The sequence below is a fragment of the Podarcis bocagei genome (assembly GCF_964188305.1).
Source record: "Podarcis bocagei genome assembly, chromosome: 11".
Classification (NCBI taxonomy): domain Eukaryota; kingdom Metazoa; phylum Chordata; class Lepidosauria; order Squamata; family Lacertidae; genus Podarcis; species Podarcis bocagei.
The window spans coordinates 52,593,387-52,608,699 of record NC_138136.1 but is presented as its reverse complement, the minus strand read 5'-3'; the positions used below and the strand labels follow the sequence as shown (position 1 = coordinate 52,608,699).

The 15,313-nt window shown below is 43.2% G+C and overlaps 1 protein-coding gene across 4 annotated transcripts in view; it reads left to right on the top strand.

Annotated features, from left to right (window-relative positions):
• Positions 1 to 14,189, top strand: part of RAB27B (RAB27B, member RAS oncogene family) — a 131,392-nt gene extending 117,203 nt beyond the window's left edge. For all 4 annotated transcript variants that reach the window (XM_081213237.1, XM_081213238.1, XM_081213239.1 and 1 more), the window contains 5 exons: positions 622 to 793; positions 4,311 to 4,396; positions 6,971 to 7,074; positions 9,015 to 9,138; positions 9,740 to 14,189. In XM_081213237.1, coding sequence (XP_081069363.1) covers positions 641 to 793; positions 4,311 to 4,396; positions 6,971 to 7,074; positions 9,015 to 9,138; positions 9,740 to 9,929 — 657 coding nt within the window. In that variant the 5' untranslated portion in view covers positions 622 to 640 and the 3' untranslated portion in view covers positions 9,930 to 14,189. The remainder of the gene's footprint in view (positions 1 to 621; positions 794 to 4,310; positions 4,397 to 6,970; positions 7,075 to 9,014; positions 9,139 to 9,739) is intronic.
• The last annotated feature ends 1,124 nt before the right edge of the window (positions 14,190 to 15,313 follow it).

Genomic DNA, 15,313 nt, shown 5'->3' with positions numbered 1-15,313 from the left:
ATTCTCTCCTTGTGGCCACATTTGAGGGAAGCATAATGTGGGCTCCCCTTTAGCCGGGCTCCAAAACCAGCATTAAACCTTCAGGTACTGGTTAAATGGTACCCAAGTTAGCTTACACTGTGATTAATGTTGGTGCCAACATAATTTTTATGCATTCATTTATTTTGGTATCTGTCGCACAATTACAGCCCAAAGGCATACTCAAGGCAGCTTTCAGATTAAACACAGTATAATAACCAAAACATCCCCCTCCCAAGCTGAAATACAGCTCTGACAACAGCCGCAAGAAATCCACTGCAGCAATAAAACAGTGTAGTGAAACTCATGAGGAACAGTGAATAAAATCTTATTGTCTTAAGAGCTCTAATTGAAAAAATGCTGATGGGCGTGGTAGGGGAGAGTCTTAAAAGTTTGGTTCTAATACATACGCCCTGGCTCATGGTTCAATAAAGGAAGGCACAGTGTAGAAAGCATAGCTGGATAATTTCTAAGCTTCGGCTAAGTGGGAAAGAGGGTTAAACTTGCTGTAGAACTCAGGATGCTTCCAGTTTTTGTGTCTCTGGTTTTTCTTGTTGTATTCATTCCGATCTTCCCCCCTCTCTTTCTGTCCCTGTTCTGCAGGTTCATCAAGGTCAGCACTATGACTGATGGGGACTATGACTATCTGATCAAACTCCTTGCCCTCGGGGATTCTGGGGTTGGGAAGACCACATTACTGTACAGATACACTGACAACAAGTTCAACCCCAAATTCATCACCACAGTAGGAATTGACTTCCGGGAAAAGCGGGTGGTGAGTCTCTTTTCTATATAAGGTTAAAAAAATAAGTTTTTTTCTTCTGGAAGTCCCATTAAGATACAAAACATTCCCAATATTTAAACGCAACCTGGCTATCCTTAGCATTGCAACAATTATTCTCCTCCAGGCATCTGAATGTCGTGCAACTTTGTCCAAACCCTTAGAATCATAGAATCATAGAGTTGGAAGAGACCACAGGGGCCATTGAGTCCAACCCCCTGCCAAGCAGGAAACACCATCAGAGCACTCCTGACATATGGTTGTCAAGCCTCTGCTTAAAGACCTCCAAAGAAGGAGACTCCACCACACTCCTTGGCAGCAAATTCCACTGTCGAACAGCTCTTACTGTCAGGAAGTTCTTCCTAATGTTTAGGTGGAATCTTCTTTCATCCACTCAAAGTCTGCATTCATGTATTGTTTCATTTTAACTTTATCCTGTACATACTTTTGACTACTGTTCTGCCAGAACTGTGTGTACAGTCATACCTCAGCTCCCAAAATCCTTGCAAGTCAAACGTTCCGGCTCCCGAACGATCGAAAACTGGAAGTGAGTGTTCCGGTTTTTGAATGTTCTTTTGGAAGCCGAACATCCGATGGGGCTTCCATGGCATCCAATTGGCTGCAGGAGCTTCCTGCAGCCAATCAGAAGCCGCGCTTTGGTTTCCAAACATTTCAGAAGTTGAACGGACTTCCAGAACAGACTCCTTTTGACTTCCGAATTACGACTGTACTTTGATCTTTGAAGCAACCAGATGTTCTCAATGCAGACTTGCTAACAGCCATAAGAGCGAAATGTGAATTAGCTTTGCATTACAAAACTTTTTAACGGTATAGGAACTTTGGTTGGCATATGGAAACCCTACGCAGCTCCAGAAACCCTTCTGCCATTCTTCTGCTGGCTTGTTGAGCTGTCAGAGGTGGTACTTTGGGGTCAGAACAAAGAGAAACTTATTTTGACTGTGTGGGATTTTATAGCACAAACCACACATGAGATTGCTATTCTAGGAAGCGTCCATGTGCCTGCCACCATTCCACTGCCTTATCCAAACAGATTTTCCCAGTGTATGAACAGTGCAATTCAACTCAGAAGTAAGGCCCATTGGGTTCAATGCAACATACTCACAGGTAGGGATGGGGGCAGAATTCAGTGCAATGCACATATCAAATTTGCATTTTCCGAAACATTACAAGAACTGAAACAACTGTCCTTCAAATTTTGTACGTACCCAGTTTTGTGATCCAGTTCTCCATTCAAACAATGCTTACAAAAAATTATTTATTAGGTAAAAGTGTGCATAAAAATGAAGTACAGAAGTACACTGTATTAGTGTGTACATTAGTCAAAAAATGCATACATGAATGTGTAATAAGCTTACAGTAAAATGCTGAAGAATTTTGGCGAGGTTTAGTTTTTAAAAAGTTTACAAATTGCTGCAGCAATGTGGAGAACTGAATATAGGATTGGCAAATTAAGAAACCAAGAGGACCAAAACTAAAAGATCTTCCATCCCTCTTTACAGGTAACTGGTTATAGGACTGCAGTCTAAATATCTAATCCTGCCTTTCCCAACCTGGTGCCCTCCAGATGTTACAGAACACAACTTGTCAGCTTCTCCGTGGGGCCCATGGTTGATAAAGGCTGGTTTAATCAACAAAAGCCAGCATTCTTGCTTACAAGCTGTAATAAGAAAAAAGCCTTTGCCACAGGATTATTTTTTTTTGTCGTCCACAAAAAAGAGGCATTTTTGTGAATGTTTTCTTTTATATGTGCAATTTTGCACAGATACATACTATTTTTTTGTAATATATCAGTGTAACCATTTTCAAGGTCAAGGCAATATATTGCTGACTCACCGTGCATTAAGTCTTGCCTCATTATATCCTGTTAGTTTTGTGGGAAACTGAGGCTGTGTACACACTCTTATTTACTCTGCATCCAGTGTGCTCCTTAAGCCACAATCCATTTGTAGCCTGCATCTATCCGTCATTTCTTATGAAATACTGTGTTTTGATACATTTGCCCCCAAAGCAGCTTTCATCTGAGTTGTGAAAAAGGATGACCTTGCTGCATTTTAACCTGGTAATGTGCGCGCAGCCTCATTTATAACTTCTAGTTACTGTGGCACATAACATTCCTTTTTCTAAACAACCACTTCATGTTCTCTGGTATCCAAACAACTGTTCAGCTACACTTCCACATCTGTGTTGGGGCTTCCAACTTCATGCCCCTGGACTGCTAGTCCCTATCCTGTGCCAGAAGATGCTCCTGAATTTCTCCCAGGATTCAGGAGCAGCTCGTTCAGCACGTGATGGATTTACTCTGAGAAGGCAGCGACACTCGGAGCCCCTGCTACAGATATGGAGCTCAGAACACAACTCTTTGGATCTGGCCTGGGGGTTGGTAGATTTTTTGAAAGGATATGGGACAGTACACCATTCTACCTCCATCTCTGTGCTCCAAGATGAATGAAATTGGTGTTCAGATATTCATGGAAGGCAAAGGACAAAGGAAGATCAATGCACCTCATTAATGGTGTGCCCATTCCTAGCAACTAGGCACCAGTCAGTCCCTGAGCAGTTCATTCACACTTTTACTTTGATAGTGCAGCCTTTGCTTGAGTTGTCATGAACAAAATTGTCATCCACCCTCAGATCCCCTGGTCAGACTACTATTTTAGTTCGTTCAGTAGCAACAGACTGTTGTACGCCACCCAGACCTCATAGGATTTCCTCGTATTCTCATCACCTCAACTCTGAAAATAAGCAGAGAAAGAGTAATTGGGCCAAGGCCTCCAAATAAGCTTTCTGCCCAAGTTAGGTTTGATTCTAGGTTTCTCCAGCCCAAGTCTAATACTGTATCCATTCTACACCAGCCCTCTCTCTGCCATCATGCACGCATGGCATTGGTAACATCCAGGATGCTCTTGTTCTTGTTTGCATCTATCTATCTCAAGAGACAATAGAAGGGTGCACCTCTGGGGGTGAAGTCAAACTAGAAGGTTATAAGTGCCTGCTATGGCTATAGAGACTGATGCAGAAGAGACATGTTTTGTTGCAGCTGGGGCAGATGAAGGTGTCCGGTTGTGCTGCTGCAGATGCACCCTGGTGTTTCTTCTCTGCACTCCTCCCAGTGGTCATTCTGGTCACTGCAACTGATACACAACCCAACTGTATCTGCAGGGGATTCCCACACGTTCAGGTTGATGTTGCTAGCCGCCTTGTCGCATTTGTAGAGGTGGTGTGCCAACTGGCCTGGTGCCTGAAGCCAGCTCCCTATAGAGCACATCCTTCGGGATCTTCTCATCTTCCATTCTGTGGGCATGACCAAGGCATCTCTTGGTGACAAAAACAACCACTACATGACCACTCCAGTGTTTGATGACTTCTCCCCCCTATCCATCTGTATTCTCTATCCTGCCATTCAGCCACGTTGTTCTCAGCCTTAATGGAAGGCGTATCAAGTCACCACTCTGCCTCAATAAACATCTAAGCTTTGTTTGGTGTGTTCTAGGTATACAACAGCCGGGGGTCAAATGGCTCTCCTGGGAAAGCCTTTAAGGTCCATCTTCAGCTCTGGGACACAGCCGGGCAAGAAAGGTAATGCATAAGAACATCGTCTCTGAAGCAGAAATCACTGGAAGAGCAAATGAAAGGTTCTCCATTCGATCCTGCTAGGCCATTTCAGATTAGGCAGGTTAGGTGTTATTGGGGAGACTGGAGAAAGAGCAGATTGTTCACCTGATGGAGCACATGTGGGTGTGTTACTTTCACCAAGAGGACTGGTGTCAGCATGGCGCATTTCCCCCTCCTGACCATACCATGACGCGCAACTCAGTGTACAGCAGCCCCTACTCCATTTCTTTTTGCCGAGGAAATTGAATTGCAAATGGGAGATACACTGAGCTTTTCCAGGCACAGAATCCTCACTCCCTGACAGACTTATGTGCTCCTTTCTCGATATTTAATTACACGCACGCTTACAAGTCCCCCCTCCTTTTTTAAGCGGCCACTGCCTTGTTCCTATATTAAAGTTAGGCACATTGTGCCATTGATTCCAGTCAGAACTTTGCCCAGGAAATGTGCTTGAGGCCATGGCACATGTGACTCCAGCAAGGGTTTTGCTGCAGCCACTGTTGCACCCTCATGTGTTGCTTTTCTAGCACACCTCAGTCAGCAGTGATCTGGGAAGTTGTCCTCGCATGTGCAACATCTAAAGTGCAAGGGCTGCTTTACATCTGAGATATCCTCTATCAAGGAGAAATTGCAACGTGGGGGCATTTTTGCCATGGTTACATGGGCTCAGAGCTGCTGTGTCCATCTGGGAAGCGTCTTCATGAATGTGCCCAATAGGTTAGCAGTCACAAATCAAAATGTGAATTATATAAGACTGCCATGGTTTTGTGTAGCCTCTTGAAGAGGAGTGTAAGCAACAAAGGCCAGTCCCTGCCCCCAGGAGGCAAAGGTAACCATTAAAGAGGTGGGAGGAAAGAGGGATGCAGCAAGCATACAATATATGGATTTATATGAATAGCTATGCATGTTTATGTATAGAATTTGTTTTTTAAAAAAATTACTCTCAGCTTAACATGTGGCTTTCCATGTTCACCCAAGCTCCAAAATGCCTGGAAATTGCAATTGTTAAAGGCCAAATCCTTAACAGAGCCATTATTAGACAATGCGGTATCCTACCCTGTGGTTAGTTCCAGCTTCAACACTACCTTGGGGCTGGATTACTGCCCCTCTTTTGTAAACCGTGTTGAAGTTTTATTAGCAATCCAGTGGTGTGTAAATCTCCTCGGGCCCAAGTCCAAGATTCGTCTGCTCTCTGTCACAGTCTGTGCAACTGATGCTGTCATTCTGCTGAAGCTACCGTTCCACATTGCGTGTCTGTAACTGGCAACCAATAAAATGTACATAGAACGACAGAGTTGGAAGGGACCTTTTAAGATGGTGGCCATTTGCGTCATCTTGCAAGCAACAGTAATGTTTTCCTTCAGAGCCTATTAATTTATTCATATGCTTATTTTAATCCTATTAACTGACTAAATGACTGAAGATATAGCTAATGCCTTGGTCCCACAAGATGCAATGATGGCTCAACTTGGATGGCTGAAAAGGGGATTAGACAAATCCATGGCAGGTGGGAATAGCAATAGATACGAGCTGGAGGTGGTGTGTTTTCAATTCCAGTTGCTGGGAATTGCAAGTGGGGAGATGGCTGTTGCACTCGGGTCCTGTGTTCAGGCTTCCTGTAGGCACCTGGTTGGCCCATATGAGAAGAGGCCTAGATGGGCCTTTGGATCAGGATCCAGCAGGGCATTTCTCATATGTTATTATATATTTAACTGGGTGACAGTCCCATGAACAATAAATGTGGGCAACTGGATACAGTGGTACCTTGCTTCTTGAACTTAATCCTTTCCAGGAGTCCGTTCGACTCCAAAACCATTCGCAAACCAAGGCGCGGTTTCCGATTGGCTGTAGGAGCTTCCTGCACTCAAGCGGAAACTTCATTGGATGTTCGGCTTCCGAAAAACATTTGCAAACCGGAACACGTACTTCCGGGTTTGCGGCGTTCAGGAGCAGATTTGTTCGGCAACTAAGCCGTTCAAGAACCAAGGTACGGCTGTATTACCTGGGCTGTGGGAATTCTGTTGCGCTCTGGAATGTTGCATCATTCTCAGCTCTCACGTAAATGAACTAACATCCTGCTTAGCTAATCATTATGGCCAGAGTTGTGCTTTGAAGGGTGTGTGAGTAATACCGTCTGAAATCTCAGAAGCCAGGGTGGGCTCATTTGCCCATCCCCTTGATAGCAAAATTGGACTCAATTGTACAAAACAAGCCAATGTGCAAAAATTGTCGTTATTTTGCATGAGCCATACAGGCTGGTTGCAGAGTTTTTGACATTTTTACACTCACGTCCATAACTGAACAAATCGTAAACCGCAAGAGGGCTTCTCTGCTTTTATGGTACCATTGGAATAACAGTGAATTGGTGCATATATTTCCTGTAAAAAGGAGAACGTTAAAAGTTTTCCACTGTGATTTATCTTTGGTTTCAACATCATTAAACCATGCAGTAGAAAAATGTTTACCTACTATGGGTTTTTTTCTTTCTTCCTGAGCTAAGTCTGCATGTTGATCCTTTCACTTTCTTTCTTTTGGCAGATTCAGAAGTCTCACGACAGCATTTTTCAGAGATGCCATGGGCTTCTTGTTAATGTTTGATCTCACCAGTCAACAGAGCTTCTTAAATGTCAGAAACTGGATGAGTAAGTGGCGGGAGCAGCTGCCTCTCGTGCCCTCAAGTGCTTTTGGATTAGGCTATATTGCATCTGTCATTCTTCATACAGGGACTACTGCTGTATAAGACAGAATCTCTGTCCATGCTTGGGATTTATTTTTTTTAAGCGCACTTGGAAAACCCATACTCCACCTTAACCTTTAAAAGTGGGGTGAGCAAGAGAGCATGGAGCAACCTTCTCCAATCTGCTGGCCCATAGGTATTTGGACTACAGCTCCCATCAGCACCAATGCTTACGGTTGATGGGAATTATAGTCCAGCAACACCTGAATGGCAACATGTTGAGGAAGGTTGACATATTGGGAGTTGCATATATTGGACCCCCAGGCCCCTTGAAAGCAATGTTGGGCCCGCATTGAAACCAGGAAACATGGTTATGGGCCCAGGGATCGGGGCCACAGACCCAGTGCCAGCAGAGGAAGGATCGGGGGCTGATTTTGTCCTGGTTGGAGTCTCCTGGAACCAGCAGAGTGGCGCAGCAGAAGCGTGCTGGGCCCATAACCATGTTAGGATCGTCCTACTCTCGTGTAGGACCCTGGTAGAGACACATGCCTGACTGGCATGTTCTCTCCCTCCTGGTCGATTGTTTGGGAGCTTTAAAAGCTTTCTTCAGCCCAAACATCACAGCGACTGATACCAAGGAAGCATCAGCACACTTAGGGATCCGCAGAGTATTCTCAGTTTGCGTAACAGAACTCAGTAGCACAGCATTTTGGCTACTCTATTTTTATTTACATATAATATACTCGGAGCATTCTGCCTTAGCTCCTTCCTCTTTCTCATCAGAAAGCAAAGAGAGAGAGAAAACAAAGGGCAATAGTTCTACTTCACAGTAACACAAAACATCCTGTCTCTGTCACTTCCCACACTGTGGAATGAAAACATACACCATCATGTGATAGACAACAATCCCATGACTGCAGACACAGAGCAGGAATCCTTACACTCTGAGCCAGGAGGTCCCTGGTTCAAATCTTGCCTTAGCTTCAGACTCACAAGATAACGCTGTAACATACTCTCTCTGGATAAAGCTTGGCTGAGATCTTCCACAAAAATCTACAACAAGATGGGATGGGGTGAATGAACCAGTTGGGTTCTATAGATAAAAAAACTGAACAGGCAGACTTGAAGACGGGAGGGGGTTGCCAATATAACTAAGCATTTGCTCCTTTCTCTTTCATACGTTCATATGATGTGTGTGCATTGCATGTGTGTGTGTGAATCTACTCTTCACTCCCAGCATACGCCAATAGTCAATCCTCTTCTGTTTGAGGGTGGGTGGGAAAGATGGAACTATGAGATAGGACTAATGCGAAGTTGGCTACCCTTTATCACTGCAACCTCATTCACCTTCATGCCTAGCTTGTTGGTTTTCTGTAGACATCTGGCTGGCCATTATGGGAAACAGCATGCCGGTTAGATAAGGCAGTCTTCAGTCTGATCCAGCCGGGCTACTATGTTATTATGAACCCCTATTCTCTAAGCCTCAGCAATCACCATGTCTGTACAGTATCTGCCATAATGGGATAATAATATTTGCCTACCTTACGGGACTTTTGGAGGGATTACTGAGATAGTGGGAAGTGCTTTCAACACTTCAAATGCACTACATACATGCAGGTTATTAATATTCTGTTGCCATTGTAGTGAGGGAAATGAATTCTCTGCTACTTGGCCTTACTAGACAAGTTTTTGTTGTTCTAGTTTTATTATTTATTCATTGGAAGGGCTGTTGTACCCTAGGGCAACAAAAATTCCTAAGCCTCCAATTTCTGTTGTGCATGATTCTTACCTTGACATGAAAACAAGTCCTCTTGGTACTGATATTGAAACAGTTGTTTTTACGCTTATCTTTTTTCCAGATAGCTTTTTCAACATCCCTTACCCAGACTTCTTTGTTTTGTTTAGGCCAACTGCAAGCAAACGCATATTGTGAGAACCCGGACATTGTATTAATTGGAAATAAAGCTGACCTGTCAGATCAGAGAGAGGTCAATGAGAGACAAGCGAAAGATCTAGCAGACAAATACGGGTAAGGCCAGTCAGTTACAGGAATCTTAACATGAATGAAAGGCTTTAAGCCTCCTTAAAGCTCTCCTATGAAAGGTAATTAAGTGTATACTTCAACTTTCTAACTAGCATCCATGGTCATGCCCTAAGGCTTCACATACATTTTTCACTCCTGGGATGCACAGTACTGCTAATCTGTACTTTAAAAAAAATTAAAATGTTAAGTTGGTTAGTATTTGGAATTTTAATGAAGGTGCAACATGTTATCTGTTTTATACCTTGCGTTCCTGCATAATCTGGTGGGACTGAATCTTTGTTTTATCTGGTACTCCTAGACCAAGAGTCTCCAATTAGTTTTTAAAAAGTTTCAATTTCCACTCCTATTATGTAGGGGGAAGAGCAGGGCAAAGTCAAAGCAAGCCTTTTTAGGCATGCCTAGGGAATGATTTGAAGGTCTATGATGTGGTTCTATTGATGTAAAAGCAATTTTGTACTGAGGGAAAACCACCTGGGATCTGTGGATAAGTTGTCCCTCGAAGGAAGAGCTGGGTAGACATTTACGTTAATGACCCCATTTTTAAAATGTCCCATCTGACAAAGATTTTTTCCTGTTTTCCTGTTAGCATCCCATACTTTGAAACGAGTGCAGCTACCGGCCAGAATGTGGAAAAAGCTGTGGAAACGCTCTTGGACTTGATAATGAAACGTATGGAACAGTGTGTTGACAAGAGTCAAGTCTCAGACACAGCCAACGGAGGAAATTCAGGGAAGCTGGCACCAGCAAAATCAGAAGAGAAGAAATGTGCATGTTGATTTAGCTCCTCAGACAGAGGGGAATGAACAAGAAGTTGTCCTATCCGAAAATAGCAGGCCCGACCAACCACCAAATTCAATCCTGGAAGCTCTTGTGGGACAGCTGTTGTTGTCTTAAGCAAGGCTGATTATTTCTGATGCTGAGAGAGTCTTGCTTCCATGCTTGCCACAGATGTTATCTGTACAATGTCATCTTCATAGAAAACCCAAAGGCCCTCGTTCTTCTCAATACAACCAGGCCAGTAAATAGAGGAAAGCCTTGCTTATATTGGGGAGAGAGAGTTGTTGAAATGTTATATGATAAGACAGTGAATCACCCTTGTAGGCCCATGCAATCACTTCTAGTCCTGTTGCCTTCTATTACAATATACATTATGCATTTGCTACAGACGGTTTATAAAAAGCAAATGGATATTAATGTAGCTTATTATAAATGTCTTTGTATTTTTATTTTTTTGTCAATACCAAGCAGTCATTGCTGTTACATTCAGCTGACTGATGTCCCTGATGAGCTCAGAATATTGCATCCTCTTCCAGGATAAAACTGAGGACCTGTGTAACATTGGAACTGATGGCCAAGTGGAATTGGAGGGGTGGGGGCTAAAAGAGGAAGGGGATGTCCAGGAATTCTAGCACAGTGGTGGGAAGGAGCAGGTGCATACTGCAGTGAAGCTTTTCCCCTCTAAACCAAAAGGTATTGTCCATGCTTCAGACACCAAGGCCAGCGTTGTCTCCCAAGAACATGGGCAGCAGAATGACAAACGCTTTCTCTGGTGACTTTGTAACTGCTTTAAAGGAGTCTCTTTCCTCGGGTAAAGAGAAGACAGGTCCATATGAATGCAGTTAGCTTTTCTAATTAATCCTCTTCCCTCAATGCATTAATTTTTTTATTTTTGTTTTACAAGTGGGCCACCTAATAAATGTAAAACTGTTGAATGTTGATTTGAAGAATGGAGCACCACAAAAGCAAAACCTTGATTAATTATATAATATATGGCTGGCACTTGGAAGCATTTTAAAATTGGCAAGGTAGGCTTAGGAACAGAGCATCAAAAGGTGATTCTGTTACTGTAGCTATGCTGCCAACTGTTGAGTGGTGCCAAATTGTTCTTTAAAGCCAAATGTTGTGGTGGGGCTGTGATGTATTAAAACGTATCTTTTGAAATTAATAAAAAAAATCAGCTGTGTACCATTCCTACATGGTGCCACGTTAGAACAAAGTATATATTGGTAAAGTCCTAGAGCAATATGGCTGCTCCAGCTTTGGCCCTGAAACCAGCAAGATCCCACTGGAAAAACTGGAGAAGAGACTTTAAGCACCACGTGGTCTTTGCTTTATGGGTCAAACTATTGGCCCATAGTTTTATTTGGGTTTCATGCAGAGGTGATCTTGTGCAAGAGGGTATCTGGGCAGCCCAGTTAATGTACAAAGCTGAAACCGTAACAACATGGAGAGTTGGAAGATGACGTTAAGAAGAAATGATACAGAGGAGTTAGGCTTGCTTGCCGAAAATCATACTTCATAGATGGAGAATTCTGAGGTGCCTGTTCTGAGATCTCCCCCCTCCATCCCTTGCTTATTAAGATGGCTCAGTTGATGAACTCTTGCTGCAGAGCCCCCAAATCCTGAAGCCAGCCCTAGAGGGCAATATGGTAGTCTGTAGGAAAGAGCTGTTGCACTAACAAGTTCCTCAAGGAAGGAGGAAGAGGTGTGTGCTTGGAAACTGCAGCTGCTAGAATGCTGCACACAGGAGAGTCTTCCTAACCTGCAGCAAGCAATTGACAGGATGTCTTTTAGAAAGAAAGAAAAACCCCAGTGGTATTTTTAACTGGTAGAACAGTTCATGAAACCTTGGTAGCTATGCTTTTGGAATTTTATATTTTTGCATGCTATTTTTTGGTGAAACAAAGGTGAAACAACATGCCACACGCCTGGTGCATGGGCTGTTAACGGTTCAGTGCAAGAGCAGATTTTCCTCCCTTTCCATCTCATAACCAACTGCTTTTTTTCCTTCTGAGGACCATTAGCGAGACTTCTCAAGCACCCTCTCTTAGGAAGCCCAGCTTTCCTCCTTTTTTTTCATGCTGCATTTACTGTAAAGTCCCTGCAAAATTTCAAGATGTCTTATTCAAGAGGAACCCCTCTGTACTTTTAACAGCTGCATGTTGGGGGGATTTTGGCAAGCATGGTTTCCTATTAAGGACTAGGGTCCAGGATTCCTATTTTTCCTTTTATAATGGGGTGGAGAACCTGTAGACCTCCACATATGATAGCTGGAGATCCATGGCTTCCCCATTTCTGGACAGCAGGGTACTAAAAACTGCCGAATCCCAAGTGAAGTCTGTTGTGTTTGGCATAATAAGAGTCTATATGAGGTTTTCAGCAGCGTCTGTGCTGATTTCATTCCATAGCACATCACTCATCTTTGGTGGCACTTTCCTGGTGATCCCATCTCCACCTCCACCTCTCATCAGAGCTGGAAATGAGGAGGAGCAGGAAGTGTCAGAATGACACCAGGTACCTTTATGTAGGAAACCTATCTTGCCCTTGCAGTTCTTACATTAGCTGCTTGACAAAATGAGCCTACGTACAACAGAATACTTAAACCAGGCCATCTGTGGTTCATTGATCAACAATTGCCAGGGGCATAGAAAGGTTGGTATGAAAATAAAGAGGTAATTCCAGGCTTACTTCTGCCCCTTTTAAAAATGTTGAATAAAACAATGGAGACTCTTGGAATGTGTGCTGTGAAATGTAGCTTCATTTTGTGTGTGCTGGCGTGGGAGACATCACTTTTCACTGTCCCCTGTAGCATCCAACAGGAATGCTACAACTCCTCAGGCGCTTTTGAGGTGCTTTCTTTGAGTGATTTCAAATAATCAGCTGAAGCATTCCCCAATCACCTCTGCAATATGGCTCCACAAGCTTGATGAGTTGTTCATACTTAATAGATGAGGGGAGAATTAACTCTGCCCTGGTGTCCCAGGAATATCCATTTGCCAACTGTAACAGCATGGGGGAGTTTATCAATGTGGCTCTGCGTGATGGTCCTTTAAGGATAAGTCCTTGGAGGAGGGGAAGTGTATCCAATTGGATTCATGTGAGAAAATGGAGTGTTATGTAGTAGTAACAGACATGTGGCGCACCTAAAAATGGGTATTCAATCAATACTTTCTGGGGAAAGCCCATTCTCTCCAAATGTGTGTTTGTAAATTTGTCTTAAGGCCCTTTTCTTAGATCTACCAACACACCGACTGCTAAATTCACACCAATACTTAAAGCTGGTGTGGTATTGCTAAAGCAGAGATAAGGAACCTCTGGATGTTGTGGGTATATACCTCTCCCCCACTGCCACCAGCATGACCATTAGTCTGGGATAATGGGAGTTGGACTCTCACCAACATCTGGAAGGGGCAGGTTTCCTGCATCTGCGCCAGAGCTGTCATCTGAAGTCTCCTTTTCCTAGTAAGCAAATGGTAGTCTGCTGTGACACTGAATGAAAAGAAGAACCCAGTTATTTTCTTGGTAACCTCCTCGCGACTCCGCATTAGGAACGCTACTTTTGTGGGCCAGATGTGGAACCTTCTGGAGCTTTTTTCAGGAGTGTGAGTCTTGCATGGTTCTGTCTGCCTCCCCTTAGACATTTTTTTTCTTTATCTCATTCCAGCACTTATGTTGGGAAATGTCAACCAGGTAAGACATAATATTGAGTCAAGCTGTGTGTACAACAGTTATAGAAGTGAAGTAAAATAAGCTAAGCTTTCACAGGAAGGGGCAAAAATGGGTGGGAGTTGGGTAGGGCCCTGCTATCATGTTGCAAGCGAGTGTGTGTGTGTTCTGCAAGAAACACATTTTAATTTTGACTCTGCTGTACTACGACCTGCCTTCTCATTTCATATCATCCATATAAGACAAGGCCTGTACTTGGGTGGGCAGATTAGGTAGTCCCAAGTAGTACAGACATTCTTGCACTTTAAAAACAAAATAAAACCGAAACATTCCTCTCTCCACTTGCAGAGAAACGCAAGTTGCATCACTTATGTTCTACCCTTATTTTCAGAACACCAATTTACATAGATTCTTTATGAAGCATCTCCTATAACTGCCTGTCCTCCCTGCACAATAGGGCTTTCCGTGTAAATAATTCGAGGTACTTTGCCTGAGCATATTTATTGAAATGATCCTTTTCAGATTTTGTATCCTTTGCCTTTCTGACTTAACACTAGCAACCTTCCAATTGATCAATTGCTTTTTTTTAATGTTTTCTCTGTTAGATTATTCTGAGCATGTTTTACGTTGGTCTATGCGGCAGGTCTGTACATGTTAAAAGATTTACATTCTTGAACGTGGGCGTTTTGTATTGTATGTCTCTCAGTAGACTGCGATGCCAGCATAACAATGTCAGTCATTACTTTGTTGTACCAAAGTACCTGTGGCTTTAAAACTAAATATCTATAAATATATATATATATATTATATACATACACATTGTCAACTTTTATTAACTAGTGTCTGGGTTTGTACAATATGGTCAAGGAACGTAATCTTGTGGTTTCATATCTGCACTGTCCTTTTGAAAATTAAAATAATATGTTTTTAATCAGTGTTGGGCTGTTGGAACGCAAAATCAGGAAAGTGTGTGTGTGTGTGTGTGTGTGTGTGTGTGTGTGAGAGAGAGAGAGAGAGAGAGAGAGAGAGAGAGAGAGAGAGAGAGAGAGAGTGTTCACTATGTTTTACAACAGTGTTGGAGAACCTCAGATCTAGCGCCCAGTGTGGCCCAGCAGGCCTTTGTATCTGGCCCTCAGAACTCTCTTAAGGCCACACCCCTTCTCCCTAGACCACACCTCTCACTATCCCTGCCTTACACCTCAAATTATTCTTTTCATGACTGGACTGTGTCCTTGAAATCTAATATGCCTCTTGCATGGCTGGATGAAGAACAGAGATGTGTGAGAGTGTTCAGAATTAGCCTACTGTATGTCCAAAGGTAAAAAATGCATTTGATCCCTGGAAGGCTGGGCAGAAGGCACTGGGACTGTCAGACTGAAAAAGATTAAGACTTCAGGGGTGCATTCCAGTCCAGCAAGTGTGTGGCTGGGGAGAGAGCGTGATCTGCAAAGAAGAGCCAGATAGAGAGGTCTGGAAGGTGGCTTTTGGCTCCCTAGGCCTGAGGCTCCCCAATATTTACTTAGGGATTATTCACAATTTAAGGCCCCCTGACTAACATCAGTTCTCTGGGCAGCTTGTGGATTAAAAAATAAAATGCAGTGCTCATCATCAGTTTCCACTGGCATAATAGGACTTGGGGTTTCCTCTCTTCCCCCCAGTGTGCCTCCCAATCAATCAATAAATCAGTGTTTATTACAGCAAACAGCCAGCATAC